The 23,309-nt window shown below is 46.2% G+C and overlaps 1 protein-coding gene across 7 annotated transcripts in view; it reads left to right on the top strand.

Annotated features, from left to right (window-relative positions):
* The window catches only part of SYK (spleen associated tyrosine kinase), a 164,427-nt gene extending 141,347 nt beyond the window's left edge, over nucleotides 1-23,080 (top strand). For all 7 annotated transcript variants that reach the window (XM_040354927.1, XM_040354944.1, XM_040354909.1 and 4 more), the window contains 2 exons: nucleotides 8,570-8,682; nucleotides 22,725-23,080. In XM_040354927.1, the coding sequence (XP_040210861.1) occupies nucleotides 8,570-8,682; nucleotides 22,725-22,797 (186 nt within the window). In that variant the 3' untranslated portion in view covers nucleotides 22,798-23,080. The remainder of the gene's footprint in view (nucleotides 1-8,569; nucleotides 8,683-22,724) is intronic.
* Nucleotides 23,081-23,309: the final 229 nt, after the last annotated feature.

The following is a 23,309-nucleotide window of genomic DNA, read 5'->3' as shown; positions in this document are numbered from 1 at the left end:
TGTGTACAGGAGAGGAGGAGGAGTGCAGAGGGTATGATGGGGGCAGTGTGTACAGGAGAGGAGGAGGAGTGCAGAGGGTATGATGGGGGCAGTGTGTACAGGAGAGGAGGAGGAGTGCAGAGGGTATGATGGGGGCAGTGTGTACAGGAGAGGAGGAGGAGTGCAGAGGGTATGATGGGGGCAGTGTGTACAGAAGAGGAGGAGGAGGAGTGCAGAGGGTATGATGGGGGCAGTGTGTACAGAAGAGGAGGAGGAGGAGTGCAGAGGGTATGATGGGGGCAGTGTGTACAGAAGAGGAGGAGGAGGAGTGCAGAGGGTATGATGGGGGCAGTGTGTACAGAAGAGGAGGAGGAGGAGTGCAGAGGGTATGATGGGGGCAGTGTGTACAGAAGAGGAGGAGGAGGAGTGCAGAGGGTATGATGGGGGCAGTGTGTACAGGAGAGGAGGAGGAGTGCAGAGGGTATGATGGGGGCAGTGTGTACAGGAGAGGAGGAGGAGTGCAGAGGGTATGATGGGGGCAGTGTGTACAGGAGAGGAGGAGGAGTGCAGAGGGTATGATGGGGGCAGTGTGTACAGGAGAGGAGGAGGAGTGCAGAGGGTATGATGGGGGCAGTGTGTACAGGAGAGGAGGAGGAGTGCAGAGGGTATGATGGGGGCAGTGTGTACAGGAGAGGAGGAGGAGTGCAGAGGGTATGATGGGGGCAGTGTGTACAGAAGAGGAGGAGGAGGAGTGCAGAGGGTATGATGGGGGCAGTGTGTACAGGAGAGGAGGAGGAGTGCAGAGGGTATGATGGGGGCAGTGTGTACAGGAGAGGAGGAGGAGTGCAGAGGGTATGATGGGGGCAGTGTGTACAGAAGAGGAGGAGGAAGAGTGCAGAGGGTATGATGGGGGCAGTGTGTACAGGAGAGGAGGAGGAGTGCAGAGGGTATGATGGGGGCAGTGTGTACAGGAGAGGAGGAGGAGTGCAAAGGGTATGATGGGGGCAGTGTGTACAGGAGAGGAGGTGGAGTGCAGAGGGTATGATGGGGGCAGTGTGTACAGGAGAGGAGGAGGAGTGCAGAGGGTATGATGGGGGCAGTGTGTACAGGAGAGGAGGAGGAGTGCAGAGGGTATGATGGGGGCAGTGTGTACAGGAGAGGAGGAGGAGTGCAGAGGGTATGATGGGGGCAGTGTGTACAGGAGAGGCGGAGGAGTGCAGAGGGTATGATGGGGGCAGTGTGTACAGGAGAGGAGGAGGAGTGCAGAGGGTATGATGGGGGCAGTGTGTACAGGAGAGGAGGAGGAGTGCAGAGGGTATGATGGGGGCAGTGTGTACAGGAGAGGCGGAGGAGTGCAGAGGGTATGATGGGGGCAGTGTGTACAGGAGAGGAGGAGGAGTGCAGAGGGTATGATGGGGGCAGTGTGTACAGGAGAGGCGGAGGAGTGCAGAGGGTATGATGGGGGCAGTGTGTACAGGAGAGGAAGAGGAGTGCAGAGGGTATGATGGGGGCAGTGTGTACAGGAGAGGAGGAGGAGTGCAAAGGGTATGATGGGGGCAGTGTGTACAGGAGAGGAGGAGGAGTGCAGAGGGTATGATGGGGGCAGTGTGTACAGGAGAGGAGGAGGAGTGCAGAGGGTATGATGGGGGCAGTGTGTACAGGAGAGGAGGAGGAGTGCAGAGGGTATGATGGGGGCAGTGTGTACAGGAGAGGAGGAGGAGTGCAGAGGGTATGATGGGGGCAGTGTGTACAGAAGAGGAGGAGGAGGAGTGCAGAGGGTATGATGGGGGCAGTGTGTACAGAAGAGGAGGAGGAGGAGTGCAGAGGGTATGATGGGGGCAGTGTGTACAGAAGAGGAGGAGGAGGAGTGCAGAGGGTATGATGGGGGCAGTGTGTACAGAAGAGGAGGAGGAGGAGTGCAGAGGGTATGATTGGGGCAGTGTGTACAGGAGAGGAGGAGGAGTGCAGAGGGTATGATGGGGGCAGTGTGTACAGGAGAGGAGGAGGAGTGCAGAGGGTATGATGGGGGCAGTGTGTACAGGAGAGGAGGAGGAGTGCAGAGGGTATGATGGGGGCAGTGTGTACAGGAGAGGAGGAGGAGTGCAGAGGGTATGATGGGGGCAGTGTGTACAGGAGAGGAGGAGGAGTGCAGAGGGTATGATGGGGGCAGTGTGTACAGGAGAGGCGGAGGAGTGCAGAGGGTATGATGGGGGCAGTGTGTACAGGAGAGGAGGAGGAGTGCAGAGGGTATGATGGGGGCAGTGTGTACAGGAGAGGAGGAGGAGTGCAGAGGGTATGATGGGGGCAGTGTGTACAGGAGAGGAGGAGGAGTGCAGAGGGTATGATGGGGGCAGTGTGTACAGGAGAGGCGGAGGAGTGCAGAGGGTATGATGGGGGCAGTGTGTACAGGAGAGGAGGAGGAGTGCAGAGGGTATGATGGGGGCTGTGTGTACAGGAGAGGAGGAGTGCAGAGGGTATGATGGGGGCAGTGTGTACAGGAGAGGAGGAGTGCAGAGGGTATGATGGGGCAGTATGTACAGGAGAGGAGGAGTGCAGAGGGTATGATGGGGGCAGTGTGTACAGGAGAGGAGGAGGAGTGCAGAGGGTATGATGGGGGCAGTATGTACAGGAGAGGAGGAGTGCAGAGGGTATGATGGGGCAGTGTGTACAGGAGAGGAGGAGGAGTGCAGAGGGTATGCTGGGGCAGTATGTACAGGAGAGGAGGAGTGCAGAGGGTATGATGGGGCAGTGTGTACAGGAGAGGAGGAGGAGTGAAGAGGGTATGCTGGGGCAGTATGTACAGGAGAGGAGGAGTGCAGAGGGTATGCTGGGGCAGTATGTACAGGAGAGGAGGAGTGCAGAGGGTATGCTGGGGCAGTATGTACAGGAGAGGAGGAGTGCAGAGGGTATGCTGGGGCAGTATGTACAGGAGAGGAGGAGTGCAGAGGGTATGCTGGGGCAGTATGTACAGGAGAGGAGGAGTGCAGAGGGTATGCTGGGGCAGTATGTACAGGAGAGGAGGAGGAGGAGTGCAGAGGGTATGCTGGGGCAGTATGTACAGGAGAGGAGGAGTGCAGAGGGTATGCTGGGGCAGTATGTACAGGAGAGGAGGAGTGCAGAGGGTATGCTGGGGCAGTATGTACAGGAGAGGAGGAGGAGTGCAGAGGGTATGCTGGGGCAGTATGTACAGGAGAGGAGGAGGAGTGCAGAGGGTATGCTGGGGCAGTATGTACAGGAGAGGAGGAGGAGTGCAGAGGGTATGATGGGCACAGTTAGTACGGGAGAGGAGTTTGGAGGGTATGGCGGTGGCAGTATGGAGAGGGATTTCTTGTGGTGTCTATGGGGTAATCAGGAAGTGATGTTGGGAAGATAAGGGAAGGTAAGTGACCATGGAATGATGTCCCTCAGCGGGGGGGGGGGGGGTATTTCGCTCGGAGTGATGTCTGTATGATGTGATCTGGGGTGATGCAAGCTGGGGGCAGTATGTACAGGAGAGGGGGACTGAGAAGTGGTCAGATAGCGATGTATATATTAAAAAAAAACTCATCCACTAAAAACATTTAAAACAATGAATCATACAACAGTACTAGATGTAAGTACAGATCTATGTAATCCAGTTTATAGCACTCTGCATACAATCCAATTGCTCAGACTAGATAATGTGGGGTCATTTATAGCCATTCATGTAACCTTGTGTAACCGTGTGTAAGTGGTGAGTTCACACTTCTGATTGCACAGACTCAGAACCTGTATACATGTACAATCAGAGGTGTGAACTCACCACATACACACACAGGTTACATGAATGGCTATAAATGACTCCACATTATCTAGTCTGAGCAATTGGATTGGATGATGTTTGCACAGACTGTTCATGCTTAGAAGTGATCTGTCAAAATGTGTTTGGGCTGCAGACCTCAGCCCCCTCCCCCTCACTATCTCCTTTGATCCTTCTCCTAAGAAAAAATCTCCTTGAAAGTTTGTACTACTATCCACCCTAGGAAACTTCTCCCAGAAAAGTTCAGCTCACTCACCTCCTCCCTTCCTCTGGCCAGCCGACAGGAGCTACAGTGAGCTCCGCCTCCCAGGTCTCACAGCACACCGCACTGCTGATTGGAGGGGAGGCTGAGTCACAGATAACAAGGACCCCGCACAGTACGAGACTGGAGGGAGGGGAGGGGACAGAAAGGAGCTTTGCATCCCAAACACACAGCGCAGGCTCAGGTCCCTGCCGAGACCCAGAAGCCGCACCTGCCTTCCCCAATAGCCGGGACAAGTCCCGGCAGGCTAAATTAGCTGGGACTAGGTCCCAAATAACGGGACTGTCCCTTTAAAAACGGGACAGTTGGCAAGTATGCGTCATATCTCTACCTGAATCTGGCTAATACTGTTCTGGGAGTTTAAGTAATTTTATTACCAACAGCTAAGATTTTTATGTATGCAAAAAATAAAAGAAATGTTCTGGAGCCGAACTGGTTACAGAGTATGTAAACCCTAATAATGAACTTCCCCTATTTGGTCCCATTACAAAAAATAAATAAAATACCTGTCAGAAATCCAGTAAACTGAAAGCTCAAGTAATATTATCAGCTCTGTTGAGTTTTCCTCTGTGGACTACATCCACCCTTATCCTATCCTTAGTCCTAACACACTTTTTTGCCTAAGGGTGACTATGATGCTCTTCCATACATACAGTATGGTGAATGAGCTTTGTCACTCTAGGACGGGGCTTATCTTACTTGTGGGGTAATTTGATGAAAACAAAGGAAAGAAAACAAATTTTTACTCCTGTCCTCTTCAGGTGCACATACTGGCCTTCCTTTCACTCTCCTGTCACTACTTTAAAGCCCTTCAAACCTTTAATTTACATCAGTTAAATACTGTTTGTTCCAGGTGCATTATGACAAAAAACGTCCAATGTACTGCAGTTTAAAAAACAGCCACCACTTGCCAGCAGCTGCAGAGGGGGGCCCTTGCTCTCTGTGTAGAAGCTAATATCTCTCTGCAGATATCTGACATGCCCCCTTGCTGAGTCTGACCTAGAGCACTGCAATCAATAAAGCTCATGCTCCCTGTTGACTGGGGAGCTCTAGCTCTGACCCTTCAGGGAGCAAGTTGGACCTCTGTAGAGGGACTGCTGCTTCCCCATAGGGAGCAATGGACCTTTCCTGCAGCATGCTAGCAGGGCACAGTCATTCCTTTTCAGGCTACGGCTGATTTTTATAGATAACGGCCTGTCTGGCTTTACACACCTTTTATTTTTATGCATCCGGTTTGTATTAAGCTGATTTGTTCAGTTTGGCTTTAAGGTCAGGGGTTAAAGTGAGCTTGTAGTGTGCCTATAGAGGGCAATTAAATCTGTCAGGAGCAAACACACTTAATCAATTGTGTAGTAGAGATCGATTGCTAAACAGAAGCCAGACAAGAATAATAAATGATGCTACAGCTGTCAATTTCACTGTGCTGCATTCAGAACAGCCAAAAAGAAAATCGGACGTGCACTAATTCTTCTAATTGCACAGCAGTTCGTTGATGTGCATGTTGATGCGCTGCAACACGTGTATGTTGGAAGTGTTTTGGGTCAATGTGATGGGGTACCATTGGTAATGAATGGCACTGTAACACACTAATCCATGTAACATGTTAACATACATTGCAATAATGCACAAAAGTGTGGTGATTCGGTGCTTAATCGTGGTAGTTCATAGTCCAATACAACGCACAGAATCCTGCAGAAAACATACCAGCTAGCCAGCAAAATGAAAAAAAGCCTAAATTGTTTGAACAGCTTGCGTTTGGTTTACGTTGAACACATTGGCAAATATATGTGAAGCCACACTGCCACGGCAAGGCCCCTCTGTACAGTGCAGTCCCTAACTCTACTCTAGCATTGTATCCAGATTGTGACATACATGGCAAGAGATACATTGCGAGACTAAACTAGTTTAAAACATGTATTAAAGAATGTATGCATGTATTTGCAATCATATATAAAATCACCTTCCTTTTAGTCAGTTCAATGCACACCTGCCAAATGAAAATACCTGCCTCTAACCTCCTCTCACAGCTGATCTAATGCACATCTGCCAAATGAAAGTACCGACATCCATCGGTCCCTCATAGCCTGTCCAACGCACGCCTGCAAAATAGACTACCGGCCTCCAACTCCCACTTACAGCTGGTCCAATGCATGCTTACAAAAGAGTCTACCGGCCTCTAACCCCCCCTCCCAGCCGGTCCATGGCACACCTGCAGAAAAGACTACATGCCTCTAACCTCCCCTTAAAGACGGTCCAACGCACACCTGCAAAAAAAATACTACCGACCTCCAACCTCCCCTCATAGCTGGTCCAATGTATCCCTGCAGAATAGATTTAAACCTGCAGCAAAGACTAACAGGCTCCAACCTCCCTTCATAGCCGGTCCAAGGTACGCATGCAAAAAAAAAACTACCCGCTTCTAACCTCCCTTCACAGCTGGTCCAACACAAACTTGCAGAAAAGACTACCGGCCTACAATCTCCTCTCACAGCCGGTCCAACACATGTCTGCAGAAAGGGCTACTAGCTTCCAACCTCCCCTAACAACCAGTCTAATGCTTGCCTGCCAAAATAAAGTATTGGCCTCCAGCCTCCCCTCACAGACGATCAAACGCACACCTGCAAAAGAGACTACCAGCATCCACCCTCCCCTCACAGCCAGTCCAACGCACGCCTGCAAAATAGACTACTGGCCTCCAACCTCTCCTCACACCTGGTCCAAAACATGCCTGCAAAATAGGCTACCAAACTCCTTTAGCAGCTGGTCCAATGCAAACATGCAAAAAACACTATCAACCTCTAACCTCCCCCAACAGCTAGTCCAATGCATGCTTGCAAAAAAGACTGCTGGCTCCAACCTCCCCTCACATCTGGCCCAATGCACGCCTGTGAAAGTGTCTACCAGCCTCCCACCACCCCTCACAGCTGGTCCAAGGCACACCTGCAGAAAAGACTACAGGCCTCTAACCACCTCTCAAAGATAGTCCAACGCACATCTGCAAAAAAATATTACCAACCTACAACCTCCCCTCACAGCCGGTCCAACACTCACTTGCAGAAAAGACTACTGGCCTATAATCTCCCCTCACAGCTGTTCCTATGCATGCCTGCCAAAAAAAAATACAGACCTCCGACCTCCCCTCGCAGTCAGTCCAATGTATGCCCCAAAAAAAGAACTACCGGCCTCCAACCTCCTTTCACAGTCGGTCCAACGTACGCCTGCAAAATAGACTACTGGCCTCCAACCTCCCCTCATAGCTGGTCCAATGTACAGTATCTCACAAAACTAAGTACACCCCTGACATTTTTGTAAATATTTTATTATATCTTTTCATGTGACAACACTGAAGAAATTACACTTTGCTACAAGGTAAAGCAGTGAGTGTATAGCTTGATAACAGTGTAAATTTGCTGTCCCCTCAAAATAACTCAATTAATTCTAAACCGCTGTGAGTACACCGCTAAGTGAAAATGTCCAAATTGGGCCCAAAGTGTCAATATTTTGTGTGGCCACTAACTTTTTCCAGCACTGCCTTAATTCTCTTGGGTATGGAGTTTACCAGAGCTTCACTGGTTGCCACTGGATTTCTCTTTTACTCCTCTATGGCGACATCATGGAGCTGGTGGATGTTAGAGACCTTGCGCTCCCCCACCTTCCATTTGAGGATGCCCCACAGATGCTCAATAGGGTTTAGGTCTGGAGACATGCTTGGCCAGTCCATCACCTTTACCTTTAGCTTCTTTAACAATGCAGTGGTTGTCTTGGAGGTGTGTCTGGGGTCGTTATCATGTTGGAATACTGCCCTGCGGCCCAGTCTCCAAAGGAAGGGGATTATGCTCTGCTTCAATATGTCACAGTACATGTTGGCATTCATGGTTCCCTCAATGAGATGTATCTCCCCAGTGCTGGCAGCACTCATGCAGACTCAGACCATGACACTCCCACCACCATGCATGACTGTAGGCAAGACAAACTTGTCTTTGTACACTTCACCTGGTTGCCGCGACACACGCTTGACCAAACCAAATAAGTTTACCCTACAGACTGTTAATCAAATGATCATTTATTCAAAAGCAGACATGGTCTTGCAACATAGCTATATAGTATATCTACTCTGAGGAGGTGCAGTTATTAGCTAGTGGTAATAATAAAGGATACAGTGAAATTTATGTGGAGTGTCTTATACTCACTTTTAATAAAGGACTGATCACTGCTCTACGTCAGATGAGGGCAGTGGGGGGATCTGGAAAGTACAAAATCTGGTGCAACTCTGCAAAGAAACCAATCAGCTTCTAGGATTTATTGTAACTTTTGATTGAACAAGCTGACTTAAGAAGCTGATTGGCGACCATACACAACTGCACCAGAATCTGAGTGCTCCAGTGTTTCCCTCAGTATGGAAATGTTTTTTTAAAGCAACCAGTTGGACCTAGGTGCCATTTTAGAATATGTTTGCTGAGTATCTATTTTCATTATATGCAGGTTCAATTAAAAGGTCATAAATACGATATACTATTTAGTGTGTATAACTTCTAAAATATAATTTGTAGGGAATGAAAGGTGGAGAAGTGACTCAGATGATTGAAACTGGAAAACGTTTGGATAGTCCGCCCAGGTGTCCACCTGAATTATATGAAATAATGAAATTATGCTGGACATACAAGTGAGTATTGAGCTTTTATCTTTCATTCTAAAGAATTAGATGAGACTGGAATTTCTGGTGCATTATTTCCAAAGACAGGTGGGTTGACAAGCAAATGTCTGTGCAGTATAGAATTAATTTATTAGCTTCCTGTCTTAATCTTTAATGTAAATTAATCTTTAATGTTCCCCTGCAAAATTTCCTGTGCTGAGGGAATGGAAATCTACATTCAAGCATTGGCAGATAGGAACCGACATTATGTGCGTTTGCTAGCTGTCAAATCTGACTGTCAATGTCAAATATAAGCCTTATATTAAGCAATCCAAAACAAGAAAAAAGGGGGACAAAAACTAATAATAATACAAATATTAAGGGTACCACATCTTAAATTGAATAGACTGTATGTAACTGTATGTAAAGAAGCCCTAAGACCCCATGTACACGGAACGCTGCTAAGCTGCTAAACTTTCGGAGGCAGTTTTTTCAACTGCTCCTGAACTCATTCAATGTTATCCTATGTGAAAATGTACACAGTCTAATTTTTAGACAGTTGCGTTTAACAGCGTTTCTTTGAAAGCAAAAAAAAATGGATTCAGACGCAAACAATTTGCATGTTTCAGATGCCAAATGCGACTAAACCCGCCTAAACGCGGTAACCAGCGTTTAGCCGCGTTTTGGTTTGTAGCTGTTTTTAGTTTTTGTCCATTTAAAATTAATTTCTTTTAAACACTTCCAAACCATAAAGGTGGCAAAACGCAGCATTTAAACGCGCCAAAACGGACGTTTTAAACGTGGGTTACTATCTGTCAAGTTTAATCATTTAGCAGTTGTAAAAACGTCCCGTGTACATGGATAAAATAATAAAGATAAAACACTTGGTAACTGCTGTTCCACATACATATATAAACTTAGGGGTAGATCCACAAAGAAAGTACGCCTGCGTATCTATTGATACGCCGGCGTAATTTCAAAATTCCCGCATCGTATCTATGTTTTGAATCCTCAAAACAAGATATGACGGCATCTGGGTTAGATCCGACAGGCGTACGTCTTCGTACGCCTTTGGATCTTAGATGCAATTTTTCGACGTCCGCTAGGTGGCGTTCCCGTCGTAATCCGCGTCGAGTATGCAAATGAGCTATTTTAGATGATCCACGAACGTACGAGCGGCCGTCGCATTTTTTTACGTCGTTTCCCTTTGGCTTTTTCCAGCGTATAGTTAAAGCTGCTATCTGGTGGCGTACTCAATGTTAAGTATGGCCGTTGTTCCCGCATATAATTTTAAAAATTTTACGTTGTTTGCGTAAGTCGTCCATGAATGGGGATGGATGCCATTTACGTACACGTCGAAAACAATGACGTCCTTGCAACGTCATTTGGAGCAATGCACCCTGGAAATTTTGACGGACGGGGCATGCGCAGTTCGTTCGGCGCGGGGACGCGCTTCATTTAAATGAAACACGCCCCCTACCCGCCCAAATTGAATTCCGTGCCCTTACGCCGCGAGAGATACACTACGCCGCCGTAACTTACGGCGCAAATTCTTTCAGGATTCAAAGGAAAGAAAAGTAAGTTACAGCGGCGTAGCGCATCTCACATACTCTGCGCCCACGCAGATGTATGTGGATCTGCCCCTTAGTCTATATCAATACACCCCAGATATCTTAGTACTCATATTTAACTACATTAATTAATTCAGAGTACATTAAAACCTTGCTTTGAGAGCATTTTGCAAGACAAGTAAAATTTGTAAATACATTTTGACTTGATATACAAGCGATGTCTTGATATAAGAGTAGCGTCATGTCACAACCAGTGGCGGCTGGTGCTCTACATTTTTGGGGGGGCGCAAACAAATAATGCAAAAAAAACATCAATTGTAGCCACTGTACCCATAAATTGCTGCCACTGTGCCATCAAACGCAGCCACCGCATCCCCTTGCAATGCATGAATCTACCTATGGTGAGAGAGACGTGACAGAAGAAGGGGGGCGGCGCTTCTGCACCCTTTATGGATGCACCACCACTGGTCACAACTGAGTATAAAAGAGAAGAGAGGCCTTTAAGTGTAGCAATATGGTTACATTTAATGTAGGTACAACTTTTAGCAACTCACATGGTTGATGATTAAAACAGGCACATCTAAGTATGCAGGCATCCGGGGTAATAGACTGTCCTCCGCACCGCCATCAACGTCGTCCCTTCCACGTTGCGCTCCACAAGTGCTTCAAGCCTCGCTTTCAGATCACTCTACTGCAGGGTAGTCTTCCAGGTCACAACTGCAGACTAATAGTGAGAGCCGGAGGTGAGAGACGGCGGTGCGGGGGATGGTCTATGTGGGCAGCTTTACACCAGATGCCTGTGCCATGTGCCTCTTTTAACCATCAACCATATGAGTTGCTAAATGTTGTACCTTCATTAAATGTAACTGTAACGGCTACCCAGCTAGGGAGAGGGTCTCAGCCGTTGGAGAAGTCCTTTTCCCTGGCAAGCTGCGATATGCAAGTACCGCCGGTATCCCCGTCCAATAGATCCAGAGAGAGAGAGAGAATTCCCCTTCCCGAACGAGACAAGGCTACGTTGAAGGGTCAAACAAGACTGTCTTTTATTGCACATTTCACCTCGCTTTTTATATGGTTACAAACTTACATGAACAATGACACTCTCTCCGCCCCCCCCCTTCACACACATACTTTGAAATAATGACATCTCCTTGAATCAATCAGTCTCTAGACGTTCGGCTCCAACCTTATATTTAACATGACTTGATCAGACAATAGAATTCAATTAACCTTTAAAACAATTATACACTCCCACATAACAGCCTCCGTATGTTGAGGGGATTAACTACACAAAGGAGAGTCCATTAGCTATGCAAAGGGAATATTAGCATTCAGCAGTGAAAAAGTCCCTTGTATAATTAACCCTTTGAGCTCAGAATACAATGTGGTAAATCCAATTGTAACGAGCCATGCAGTTCTTTGTAGACCTCACTGTAGGAGTATTATAGGATGTCCCGGCAGAATAGTTCATGAGTCTGTTACAGTAACCATATTGCTACACTTAGAGGCTCCTCTCTTCTCTTTCATAATCTGTAGCTCCTCCTGGATTTTGCTTCTAATCCCCTTGTGGAGGCTTTCATTTTTGTGGATGGACATTTTATGGTTACACAACCTGATCACATTGCTATAATCTTTTTATATGGATTATAAACTGAAGGATTTATGAATAAATGATTGTGGGACGAATAATTTAAGTTTTTATTATTTCTTATGGGGAAATTTGCTTTGATATACAAGTGCTTTGGATTACAAGCATGTTTCTGGAACAAATTATGCTCGCAATCCAAGGTTTTACTGTACTTCTTTTGATTATTTGATTCAATTATGTATCGTGATATCCAAAATACCCCAACACCTTTTTCAAGTCAACGCCCTCTTCTTAAGGAATAATTGGGGGACAGTAATCTGCAATGCAAATCACAATATATTTGTAACATATTGGGGAGAGAGTGCACAATCTGGTGCAGCTGTGCATTGTAACCAATCAGCTTCCAGCTTTTTTTTTTTTTTTGTCAAAGCTTAATTGAACAAGTTGAAGTTACAATCTGATTGGCTACTATGCACAGCTACACCGGATTTTGCACTCTCCGATTTGAGTAAATCAAACCCATAGGGCCAGATTCACAGAAGAAGTACGCCGGAGTATCTACTAATACGACGGCTTTTGGCTTCGATCCGACAGGCGTATGGCTTCGTACGCCTTCGGATCGTAGGTGTAATACTTCGGCGCCCGCTGGGTGGAGTTTGCGTCGTTTTCCGCGTCGGGTATGCTAATTAGCTTTTTCCGGCGATTCACAAAGGTACGCGCGGCCGTCGCATTCTCTTATGTCGTCGCTTGTCGGCTTTTCCCGGCGTATAGTTAAGGCTGCTATTTCGTGGCGTATAGATAGACCTGCCATGTTAAAGTATGGCCGTCGTTCCCGCGTCGAATTTTGAATTTTTTTTTTTGCGTAAGTCGTCCGTGAATAGGAAAGGACGTAACTCACGTCTACGTTCAAAAAATGACGTTGGTGCGATGTCATTTCGCGCTAAGCACGGCGGGAAATTTCAAAACGGAGCATGCGCAGTAGGTTCGGCGCGGGAACGCGCCTAATTTAAATGATCCACGCCCCCTACCCGGATCATTTGAATTGTGAATCAAGCACTTGCCCGTAAAACTTGCGGCGGTATAACGTAAATGCGATACGTTACGCCGCCGCATATGTACCTGAATCTGGCCCATAGTGTCAAAGAATAGCATACAATTATGTATAGGGTCAACAGAAACCATGCAGTATTTTATCTCATGCAATATTCAGTGGGATGGAGAAAAATGGAGAAGAATTAGAACCCTGGTCAGTTTTTCTTGCTAATAAAGAGGTAAAATTGTTTAAACTGTAGAAACATGTCAACTCACTAAAATAGTGCGGTCCCTGCAGCATACAGTATGTATTAGTACAAAAGATATACAGTAATTCACAGGACACACGTGGTGTATCAAAAACAACAAGTTAAATTAAGTAAATACTAAATATCTTTATAAATGTCAAATATTGAATACAAATTGTATCAAAATACATATATAAATATCCTTCCACCAATAAAAAAGTCAACGTTGTGTTTTTTATTGGTGGTATTTATATATGTGTGTGATTTGTAATACTATTTTCATTCAGTATTTGACATTTATAAAGATATTTTGTATTTATTTAACCACTTCAGCCCTGGACCATTTTGCTGGTCAATGACCGGGCCACTTTTTGCGATTCGGCACTGCGTCGCTTTAACTGACAATTGCGCGGTCGTGCGACATTACTCCCAAACAATATTGACGTCCTTTTTTCCCCACAAATAGAGCTTTCTTTTGGTGGTATTTGATCACCTCTGCGGTTTTTATTTTTTGCGCTATAAACAAAAATAGAGAGACAATTTTGAAAAAATAATAATATTTTTTTACTTTTTTCTATAATAAATATCCCTCAAAAATATATAAAAAAAATATTTTTTTCCGCAGTTTAAGCCGATACGTATTCTTCTACATATTTTTCTTAAAAAAATCGCAATAAACGCTTATTGATTATCTTTCGCAAAAGTTATAACGTCTACAAAATAGGGGATAGTTTTATGGCATTTTTATTAATATATATTTTTTTACTAGTAATGGCGGCGATCTGTGATATTTTCTGTTCAAATTTTTTATTGAGTACAAAGAGCACAGAGTAATGTAACGGACAATTTTGGTTGGAACAATAATTTTGGTTGGAACAATAGCGATCTGTGATTTTTATCGGTACTGCAATGGCGGACAAATCGGACACTTTTGACACATTTTTGGGACCATTGGCATTTTTATAGCGATCTGTGCAATAAAAATGCATTGATTACTGTAAAAATGTCACTGGCAGGGAAGGGGTTAACACTAGGGGGCGATCAAGGGGTTAAGTATGTTTCCTCATTGTGTTCTAACTGAAGGGGGGGGTGGGACTGATTAGGGGAAATGACATATCGCTGTTCATACATTGTATGAACAGACGATCAGTCATTTCTCCCCCTGAAAGGACCGGGAGCTCTGTAACGAGCGGTCGCGGGTGCCCGGCAGTGATCGCGCCCGCCGGGCACTCGCACCGGCACCAGGGGCGAGCAGGGGGTGCGAAGCAAAATCACGTTATATTACGTGATTTTGCGCAGCCGAGCCGACCTGCCGCCGTAAAACAGTAGTGGGCGGTCGACAAGCGGTTAAAGTATGAATAAAAAATAATAATTTTTGGTTGTTTTGAATAGCGTGGAGATATATTAGAACAACATTAGGTTTTACTACTGTCTGTGTCCTCGTTAGGGAGATTCACCCCTCTATTCGTCCTGTTTACCATTATCATTAAAAGTAGAATGAAAACAGGGTTTATGACACGGAGAACGACGAATTTTAACCTACGTAGATTGTATACAAATATACATACTCATCATGCACATGAGGGATCTAGGACGGTGCCCTCCCTAGTTATAGAGAAGGACTTTGATACTATCGAATGGCCTTTTCGATGGAAAATACTTAAGACGGTTGGGTTTTCCATTGATATTTATTAATTGGATCCAAACCATTTACAATAAACCTATGTCAGCAGTCAAACTGGGAGGAAGACTTTCAGATTTATTTCAGCTACACAGAGGAACGAGACAAGGTTGTCCTCTGTCTCTGGCTCTTTTTGCGTTAGCGATAGAGCCAGTCAGTGGCAGAGGCACTAAGGCCCCGTACACATGAGGGGATCTCCGCTGGAAACGGTCCGCCGGACCGTTTTCAGCGGAGATTTCTCCTCCGGATTTGGATCCGATGGCTTGTACACACCATCGGATCAAAATCCGTGCGGAATTCATCCGCGGTGACGTGTCGCGCCGTCGCCGCGACGATGACGCGGCGACGTGCGCGACGCTGGAAGGTAAGTACTTCCACGCATGCGTCGAATCATTACGACGCATGCGAGGGAGGGGAGCGGATGGATTGATCCGGTGAGTCTGTACAGACCACCGGATCAATCCACTGGACTGGATTCCAGCAGATAGATTTTGTAGCATGCTACAAAATTTTTATCCACCGATAATCCGTCGGCTGGATTTTTATCCGCCGAGATTTGTCCGCTAGGGCGTACACACGACCGGATCTATCCGCTGGGATTGATCCGCTGATCAGTTCCAGCAGATAGATCCGGTCTAAGGATTTCCCCAAATATCCAAGGATTACGCGTAGGGGGGCTAGAAGAGAGAGTGGCCCTCTATGCCGATGATATGCTTTTTTTTTTTAAGGGATGCAGGTCCATCACTGGAGGGAGCTCTAGAATTACTAAATACTTTCTCAGTATTTACAGGGCTTAAAGTAAACTGGGGTAAGTCCATACTATTTCCCATAGATCAAGGAGCACGAGAAACAGCGGCTATAAATATACCATTAAAATTTGTAACAAAATTTAAATATCTTGGCATAATAATATCTCGATGGGCTGAAGAATTTCGAATGCTAAATTTAGACCCAGTAATACAGGAGTTCAAGAAAAAGCTAAGGGTCTGGGAGGCATTACCCCTATCTTTGCTGGGACGCATACATTTAATAAAAATAAAGATTCTTCCCAAACTTCTGTATGTATTTAGAAACGCTCCAATGGTTGTGTGAAACTTTTTTTTTTACAGCTCCAGGGCATTTTTTTACATTTATATGGAAAAATAAACCATCTAGCATTAAATTAACCACACTAATGAGACCGACGATACAGGGGGGACTGGCTTTACCAGACCTGTATGGATACTATCTAGCGGCACAGTTAGTAGTAGTGAAGGGATGGTTAACCCGGATAAATATAACTCTGTTACGATGCTGGAGGCTGCAGTAGTGGGCTCAGTGGAAGCACTCCAAGCACTGCCATTTTGTGGGTTTAAATCCAGGTATGAACTGAACCCCTCGATGAGAACAACAGTTAAGATATGGAGAGTGGGGCTAGCAAAAGAGGGACACTTGGATACTAGTTTATCTTCAAATACTCCATTATGGAGGAATCCAGGGCTCCCACACTTGGATTCCATTTTGGATCCCAGGGCATGGACTAAATTTGGGTTTAAAAAATGATCCCAGGTAATAAAGGAAGATAAAATTATCTCATTTGCAGAAATAAAGCAAGGCTGGAAAATACCGGAGAGTTAAATATTCCAATATAGGCAGCCAGTGTCGGCCAAAGACATTGTGCTGCCTGGGACCAAAAATGAAATGCTGCCCCCCCAAGAAAAAAAATCACGCCAACCAAAAGGCCCCCACATTCATTATTTTATATCATGATAACTAAAGGGGACCCGTCATGGCTCTATACATGTATAAAGGAGTATAAAGAGGACCTGTCATTGCTCTATACATGTATAGGAGTATAAAGAGGACCTGTCATGGCTCTATACATGTATATAGAGGACCTGTCATTACTCTTTACATGTAAAGGAATATCAAGAGGACCTGTCATGGCTCTATAAATGTATATAGGACTATAAACAGTACTTGACATGGCTCTATACATGTATAAAGGAGTATAACGAGGGCCTTTCGTGGCTCTATAGATGTATAAAGAGAACCTGTTATGGCTCTATACATGTATAAAGAAGTATAAAGAGGACCTGTCATGGCTCTATAAATGTATATAGGAGTATAAAGAGGACCTGTCATGGCTCTATACATGTATAAAGGAGTATAACAAGGGCCTGTCATGGCTCTATAGATGTATAAAGAGGGCCTGTCATGGCTCTATACATGCATATAGGCGTATAAAAGGACCTGCCATGGGCTCTATACATGTATCCAGGAGTATAAAGGGACCTGTGAATTGCCGGCGGCCACAATGTCTTTTGCGCAAACTAATCAATGTACGCTAATTGTGGGGTTTTTTTGGTACCAAAAATATGTAGAAGAATACATATTAGCCTAAACTGAAAAAAAAAGTTTATTTTTCTAAATTTAGGGGATATTTATTATAGCAAAAAGTTAAAAAATATATATATTTATAGCACAAAAAATAAAAACCGCAGAGGTGATTAAATATCACCAAAAGAAAGCTCTATTTGTGGGGAAAAAAGGACATCAATTTTATTTGGGTAGCGGAGCTGGCGGAACGGGCTGGCGGGCATCAGTATGCTGCCCCCCTAAAAGTGCTGCCTGGTACCCATGGTACCCAGGGCCGTTTGAAGGAATTTGGGGGCCCCAAGCAAATTGGACATGGAGGCCCCCCAACCCTCTCCGCACGCAAAGCCTACAAGAACCACAGCATAGATACTAAGCGGTCACAAATATGTCATCTGCCTGCTCTTCTCTGGACCCATGTGAAAGGGGCTTAAGGCTTCATTCACATGTGCAGCTGGGGGATGGTAAAACCAGGACCTTGAGCCTGCTAGTCTGTCCGCTCAGAGCTGTACCAATGCCATGGCAAAAATTAAATAGCATGTCACATTAGGTGGGCGTTACCAACCAATGCAAGTCTAAGGGGGAGTGCCGCAACTGCCCCACAACCGAATGCAATGCATGTGATTGCAGCACACTAGTGTGGCATTTACGGGGTTAAATCAAGCAGTGAGAAAGTGACATAACACCTCACCACCTGCCAAATGCCCTATGAAGAATGATTCAAAGTGGATTGCTTTTCACGGGATACTGCACATGCGAATGAGCCCCTAGAGGGGAATTTCCCTCACTTTATGAGTTCCTTTCACTTCCTGTTGCATCCTTGTGACAGGAAGTAAATGGAAATGTTCCCAACAGTACACAGACTAAGGATGAGCTCTGGCGTGTTCGCATAGAACACGTGCAGAGCCCGCTAGGAAGTGTGCACGGCGCTGCGCTAATAACAGCCAGGAAGACATTTCACGATCCCTGCAGCCGAGCATTGGGACAATGTCTCCCTGGCTGTGATTAGCACAGCGCCGTGCACACTTCCTGGCGGGCTCTGCACGTGTAGCATGCGAACACGCCAGAGCTCATCCTTAACACAGACATAGCCTGTCTATGCCAATTGTACTTGCGCTCTGCACATGTGCCTATCAGCCCCATAACATAACCAGCACTGTGTCCTAATGTTCTGCCATAGAGACAGAGACCAGCGCTGTCAATTACAGGGGTAGGACCGAAACCCTGATTGTTCAGCCATTGGTGAAAAGTGGGAGAATTCTCCCATCCACTTGGAGGGAACTGGATCATATATATATTTTTACTGGTGTACTGATTAAAAAAAAAAAACAATCAAAGTATTTGCTGCATAAAAGTTCTAAATTGAACAACAAGGGGGGTGATAGATAGAGGAGGGAATGAGATAGGGACAGTTCACTGAACAAAGTGTAAATGTGTAAATGCAGAGTGTTAAGTACAGTTCACTGAACAAAGTGTAAATGCAAGTGTAAAGTGTAAATGCAGAGCTCACTCATTGGATGGACGAGGCTGGTGGCTCAGACATCATACACACAGCTTGGAATGTGTAGCAGCCAGGACTGCAGTTCTTCATATCTCCCGCGCAAATCTCTCCCTCTCTCTCCTGCACACAGCTGTACATCGTGATAGGTGAGACAGGAGGAGGAGGAGCTGTGGTGTCTCATGTTCAATGCTGGGAGGGGGGGAGTGAACTCGCTGGGCTGTGTGAGAGGATTTTCAGAGACACTCACTCCACTCAGCTGCAGCCACCGGCCCGTAATGTGCAGACTGATTCTCCTGTCCTACGGATGGGAGAATCAGTCTGTTCTCTCGATCTGTCAGTGACCGGACTTCCCCGACCCTGCAAAGCGGGGACAAACTTCCTCTGGGGACGTCTGGTCAGCCTAACGCTACAGGCTGCAGCACTTATAGCAAGTGGCTGCTGGGGGCCCCTGGCCAGCTCGGGGGCCCCCAGCAGTTGCTTGCTTTGCCTGTCCTGTTCCGACAGGCCTGATGGTACCACCCGGTCCCATCATAGGGCCGGCCCTGTAGGCAGCTTCTACATGCTCTATCTGCTCAGTTTCCTGAGGGTATTCCACAATTAATGGAATCAGATTTAGAACAAACGGTCAGAAAAAAATGCGAAAGAAATTCAATTTTAGTTTTGTATACACATTTATCAAAAACAACATCATCAGATATGAGTAAACTGTGGGAACGTTGGAGAAGAGATGTCCCAGAATTAGTAGAGGAGAACTGGGAGGAGATTTGGAGAACTCCATACCAGATATTAGTGCCGCTCAGAGATAGGGTGATACAATTTAAGATAAAGCATAGGAGCTACTACACACTGTACAAACTGCATAGGATATTCCCATCAAATTCCCCAAATTGCTGGAGATGTGTTGACATCCCGGGAAAGTTTATTCGTATATTTTGGTCCTATCCGAGGATAGTGAAATTCTGGAGGGAGGTGTTGAGAGTAATTGCCATAACAACAGTTTCATTAGATCAAAATGCAGAGATCGGCCTATTAGGATTGATAGGAAAGGGCATCGTCTCTACAGCAAAAAGAACACAGGTGGGCTTACTGCTTTTCTATGCAAGAAAGACGATAGTGTTAAATTGGAAGAAGGCGGAGGCTCCCTCATTGGTCCATTGGAAAAACGTAGTAAATAGTAACATACCACAATATACAGTAGGTAACCGCGATATTGTGTCAATCTCGCTCCCTTTCTCGGCGAGATTTACCACCTACGAGCCCCATCGCGGGAGCCAGCGCCGAGCTGGCTTGCCATGATGGAGACAAAGCCGTCATAGAAGCGACGGGAGATCCGACTTGGATTCCCGCCAATTCTAGCTGCGGCGTTTGGTATGAATCCTGAGAGGGAGAACTCCCATGCCAAATTTTAAATAAAAACCGACATGGGTTCCCCCCCCCCAGGAGCATACCAGGCCCTTAGGTCTGGTATGGGTTGTAGGGAGACTCCCCTACGCCAAAAAAACGACGTGGGGGTCCCCCCTCAATCCATACCAGACCTGTATCCAAAGCACGCTACCCAGCCGGCCAGGAAAGGAGTGGGGACGAGTGAGCGCCCCCCCTCCTGAGCCGTACCAGGCCGCATGCCCTCAACATGGGGGGGTTGGGTGCTCTGGGGCAGGGGGGCGCACTGCGGGGCCCCCCCACCCCAAAGCACCCTGTCCCCATGTTGATAAGGACAGGGCCTTTTCCTGACAACCCTAGCCGTTGGTTGTCGGGGTCTGCGGGCGGGGGCTTATCGTAATCTGGGAGACTCCTTTAATAAGGGGGCCCCCAGATACCAGCCCCTCACCCTAGGTGAATGAATATGGGGTACATCGTACCCCTACCCATTCACCTGGAGGCAAAGTGTAAAAGAAAAAAAACACACAACACAGGGTTTTTAAAGTAATTTATTAGTCAGCTCTGGGGGCCCCCCTGTCTTCTTTAGCTCTTTTAGCAGGAGGGGCCTTCTTCTTACGCTCTCCGGGGGTCTTCTTACGCTCACCGGGGGTCTTCTTCCGCTCTCCGGGGGTCTTCTCCCATCTTCTCCGCTGTCATCTCGGCCCCGGTTCTTCTCCCGCTCGCTCTCCGGTGTCTTCTTCTTCAGGGCTGGCCGCCGCTATCTTCGTGTGTAAGTTCGATTACTAGCAGCGGCCAGCCCGCTCTTCTTCTGTCTTCTGTCCTTCTTCCCATGTTGACACAACGCTTCTTCCCGCTGTTATGCCGGGTGTCCGGTGCGCGATGATTTATATAGGCCTCTTTTATGATGTCACAGTCCCATCATGCTCCGGTACCTACCCACGCGGTACCTACCCACGTGGGTAGGTACCGGAGCATGATGGGATTGTGACATCATAAGAGAGGCCTATATAAATCATCGCGCCCCGGACACCCGGCATAACAGCGGGAAGAAGCGTCGTGTCAACATGGGAAGAAGGACAGAAGACAGAAGAAGAGCGGGCTGGCCGCTGCTAGTAATCGAGCTAACACAAGAAGATAGCGGCGGCCAGCCCTGAAGAACAAGGCACCGGAGAGCGAGCAGGAGAAGAACCGGGGCTGAGATGACAGCGGAGAGATGGGAGAAGACCCCCGGTGAGCGAAAGAAGACCCCCAGAGAGCGGAAGAAGACCCCCGGAGAGCGAAAGAAGAAGGCCCCCCTGCTAAAAGAGCTAAAGAAGACAGGGGGGGGCCCCGGAGCTGACTAATAAATTACTTTAAAAACCCTGTGTTGTGTGTTTTTTTTTTCTTTTACACTTTGTCTCCAGGTGAATGGGTAGGGGTACGATGTACCCCATATTCATTAACCTAGGGTGGGGGCCAGTATCTGGGGGCCCCCTTATTAAAGGGGTCTCCCAGATTCCGATAAGCCCCCGCCCGCAGACCCCGACAACCAACGGCTAGGGTTGTTGGGAAAAGGCCCTGTCCTTATCAACATGGGGACAGGGTGCTCTGGGGTGGGGGGGCCCCCGCAGTGCGCCCCCTGCCCCAGAGCACCCAACCCCCCATGTTGAGGGCATGCGGCCTGGTACGGCTCAGGATGGGGGGGGACGCTCGCCCATCCCCACTCCCTTCCTGGCCGGCCGGGTAGCGTGCTTTGGATACGGGTCTGGTATGGATTGTGGGGGGACCCCCACGTAGGTTTTTCGGCATAGGGGGGTCTCCCTACAACCCATACCAGACCTAAGGGCCTGGTATGCTCCTGGGGGGAACCCATGTCGGTTTTTTATTTAAAATTTGGCGTGGGAGTTCTCCCTCTCAGGATTCATACCAAACGCCGCAGCTAGAATTGGTGGGAATCCAAGTCGGATCCCCGTCGCTTCTATGACACGCTTGCTGGAATGTGCTTTGTCTATTCCAGCGAGTACGAGATGTCGGCACCCTGTCGCTGAGAATCAGCGCGATGCTGTCGTGCTGGAAACACATTCTCGGCAACAGGTACTGTAGAGAGACATACTGCAATAGAGGACATGAGGAAAAATATGAAAGAATATGGGCAAGCTGGATAGAGAATCCTATAATGGCCTAAGGACAGAGAGGATACAGAAAGGGGGAAAACCACACCAATAGAATAAGGGGTTAAGGGGAAGAATAAATGTATGTTTGGTATCTGTTCTTATTATAGAAATTATTAATGAAATTTACTGAAGCTCCTGCGAGAGCGGATGATGAAAGTTGTGAATGTATATTGTATATTGGAAAACAAATAAAGAGATTTATAAAAAAAAAAAAAAAAAAATGAAAAGAAAATCCCCAAATTTGGGTTGTCCCCAGAAAAGTAAGAAGGGAAATCCTCCAATGGGGACACTAGTTCTGGTGACTTGAGGGTTCACAAGGAATTCCCTTAATTTGCAGGGATTCCCTCTCACTTACTGTTTGGCTTCTTTTCTCCGCAATAGGACACAAATGGTAAAAAATAATGTTGCTGGGGTTATAACCCTTCCTTACTCTATCCAAAATGAAAACAAAAAATCCTATACAGTAGTTCTAATTTATCAATAAATGTATGACTAATCATATTACAATTGATTAGTTTCTCTGTAATACTTTCACTTGACAAAGTTTTATTTCTTTTTTTCAGATTTGAAGAACGCCCTAAATTTGCCACGGTTGAACTTAAACTCCGCAACTATTACTACGATATTGCCCAGTAAATGTCATCTGCAATAGTTTTTTTTGTTTGTTTGTTTGTTCTTTTGTTTTTTTAGTAAATTGATGCAGTTTCAACAACAGATCATTTCTTTTTGGTTTATTTTAAAATGTCAATTTCATTTGTGCACATTTTCTGTATGTTGTGTATATGCCTTGCTGTTTGGTACGTCTTTGCTATTCGGGATTTGTTAACAAAGCCTTCTTGCAAATAACACAGGGTATTTGGTAAATATTTCTTTTTGTTTTTTATTAAGTCACTTAAAATAAAGATATTGGAAAACTGAATGTGCTTTACTTGTACTCAAAATTTTATGAATTATGCCTATTAAACCTATTATTCAAGTTTGCCACATAAATCACTTGTCATATACATCTTCTCAGCCTGCTTTACAAGAGAAGAAGCCAGCAAATCTTTATTGCTACATACGAGTTAATTAAAAAAAGAAAGCGTTTCGGCAGTATAGCCTTGATCACAGCATATGATTATCCTGTGATCAAGGCTATACCATTGAAA

The sequence above is a fragment of the Rana temporaria genome, chromosome 1 (genome assembly GCF_905171775.1).
Source record: "Rana temporaria chromosome 1, aRanTem1.1, whole genome shotgun sequence".
In the NCBI taxonomy this organism is placed as follows: domain Eukaryota; kingdom Metazoa; phylum Chordata; class Amphibia; order Anura; family Ranidae; genus Rana; species Rana temporaria.
Note: the sequence above shows the minus strand (reverse complement) of the source record. Positions and strands in the feature narration are given on the sequence as shown.